A 1961-nucleotide genomic window follows, 5' to 3' on the forward strand; every position below is an offset into this window, starting at 1 on the left:
TTCAAGTAAGGGGAAATGGCTTAGAAAGCTGGTTCATCCCAGACTTAGCATTTAAAAGGTAGAAGGATTGGGAAGGGAGGGGCAGGGGAACCAGGAAAGGTCCTGAAGGATGCTATTTGTTTTAAAACACCCACCCTAAGCTTCTTCCACCACTGCCCTCTGGCAAATAATGGGACACTCAGTTGGGGGTCACCAATTGAATTAATATAGCAATTGATTGTCATTCTTGCTCCATCCTCAGGCTAGGAATCTTTGGACACGTAAGTAGACATGGCTACTTGCTCCTGGACCTGTAAAATGGGAATGATCACATCCATGGCTTCATATGTATAGTGAGCTCTGAAATGAGCAGGTTAGGGCATGTCTCAAACATAGAGAACATAGTGCAAAAGTCTGGTAGATGAGATCTGTTATTGCTCTGGGTGCCAAATGGGAAGGAGTCTTGACATGTGTGTGTGTGTGTGTGTGTACATCCACTCTAGTGTAAGCAGGGCATTGAGAACAGCACTCTTTGCCTTCCTGTCCTCTCTCTCTTCCCCTGACAGTTCCCAGCAAGGCCAGCCCAGATCTTTCTAAAGTATAACCAAAGGTTATTGGAAGTTTGTGCCACAGGCTCCCCTCAGACAGAAGAGCAATTCTGTTCCTGAGAGTTCTCCAGTGCCTGCCAGTACGTGAGTAAGTCCTGGGGTGTCACAGAGTGGCAGGTCACAATTTTCTGAAAGCGGCACACAGAGAACCTTAAGCCAAATGGGAAAAAGGTTGGTTCAGTGTGGAGTTCCTCAGGCTGGATCTTCAGCATGGCCAAGCAGAGCCCAACAAACACATCCTCCAGCTTGAGGAATGGAACACTCTCAGAGACATTGAAAACTTTGCTGGCCACATCACTAGAAAAGACATATCCTGTACCAGAACAAAAAGGTGGGTACGTATCCCAGGGATATTCAAATTTACTCACAAACCACTTGTTGAACTTGCTCCTGAAGGGAGGGTTATTGGATATTATATAGCCTGTGAAGAACCTGGAGGTTTTGTTTTTCTTTATAAGCAGTTCAGTCAGATAGCCAACATTCACAAACACATCTGAGTCTGTTTTCATCACAAAAGCTGCCTGAGGACAAAAGTTGTGGACCCATTCCATGCCCATCATGGTCTTCAGGGTCAAAGTGGAATAAATGTCCTTGAAATCCTTCTGGATGATGTCACGGTGCTGCTTGCCCTCCTTGGCTATGGCATTCATCTCATAGGTGCTGTCTGAGGCCCCCAGGAGGAAGAGGGTCTTCACACGCCTCCCCCACACCTCTGTTTCCCTACCCCATGTCTTGCGGATGGCCATGCGAGCTGCCAGCTGTTTGTGAGATGAAGTCACCAGCAGCACAAGGAAAGGGGGCTTCTGCTTGCAGTCTATATCAGGAAGATGAAGGAACTTCCCATGACCTTTCTTGAAAACAATTGGTGGTTCCTCAAAAGACTCCATGCTGAAGTACAAGCAAAGAACGCCCACCATCAGAATGAAAGCATAAACCAGCCTCATCTTCATGAAGTCCATCTGAAAGAACAAAGACAAACTGCCAGGTCTCCCAAGAGAGAGGGTGGAGTAACAGATAACGTAAACACACGGAGATTAGATGGCTTTGTTCTGGTGTTCCAAAACTAGCACCAGGACTAGAATTTATATTTTATAAGGAACTAACAGAGAAGTATTTGATAGTTCAACACAGGCTAGAGAGACTGCTCAGTAGTTAGGAGCACTTCCTGCAATCAACCAACTGTATCTGCTGTTCCAGTGGATCTGATGCCCTCTTCTGGCCTCTGTGAGCACTGCACATAAGTGGTGCACAGATAAACATGCAGTCAAAATTCCCATGCACATAAACTAAAAACTTTTAAAGTTTTCCAAAAAAGTTCCACACACAAATGAAAAATAATAATTAAGGAAATGGAATTTGAATCTGTGTAAACAG

The 1961-nt window shown here is 45.2% G+C and overlaps 1 protein-coding gene across 1 annotated transcript; it reads right to left on the minus strand.

Moving 5' to 3' along the window:
* Positions 1-619: 619 nt before the first annotated feature.
* On the minus strand, positions 620-1552 carry LOC119824203 (beta-1,3-galactosyltransferase 5-like). The gene has a single exon (XM_038344353.1). It carries the CDS (start codon positions 1544-1546, stop codon positions 620-622), a length of 927 nt encoding a protein of 308 aa, XP_038200281.1. The 5' UTR covers positions 1547-1552.
* Positions 1553-1961: the final 409 nt, after the last annotated feature.

Source organism: Arvicola amphibius, chromosome 10 (genome assembly GCF_903992535.2).
Source record: "Arvicola amphibius chromosome 10, mArvAmp1.2, whole genome shotgun sequence".
Taxonomy (NCBI): domain Eukaryota; kingdom Metazoa; phylum Chordata; class Mammalia; order Rodentia; family Cricetidae; genus Arvicola; species Arvicola amphibius.

Coding starts and splice junctions, on each gene's coding strand:
- LOC119824203 (XM_038344353.1), bottom strand. CDS start 1,546: ATGGACTTCATGAAGATGAGGCTGGTTTATGCTTTCATTCTGATGGTG.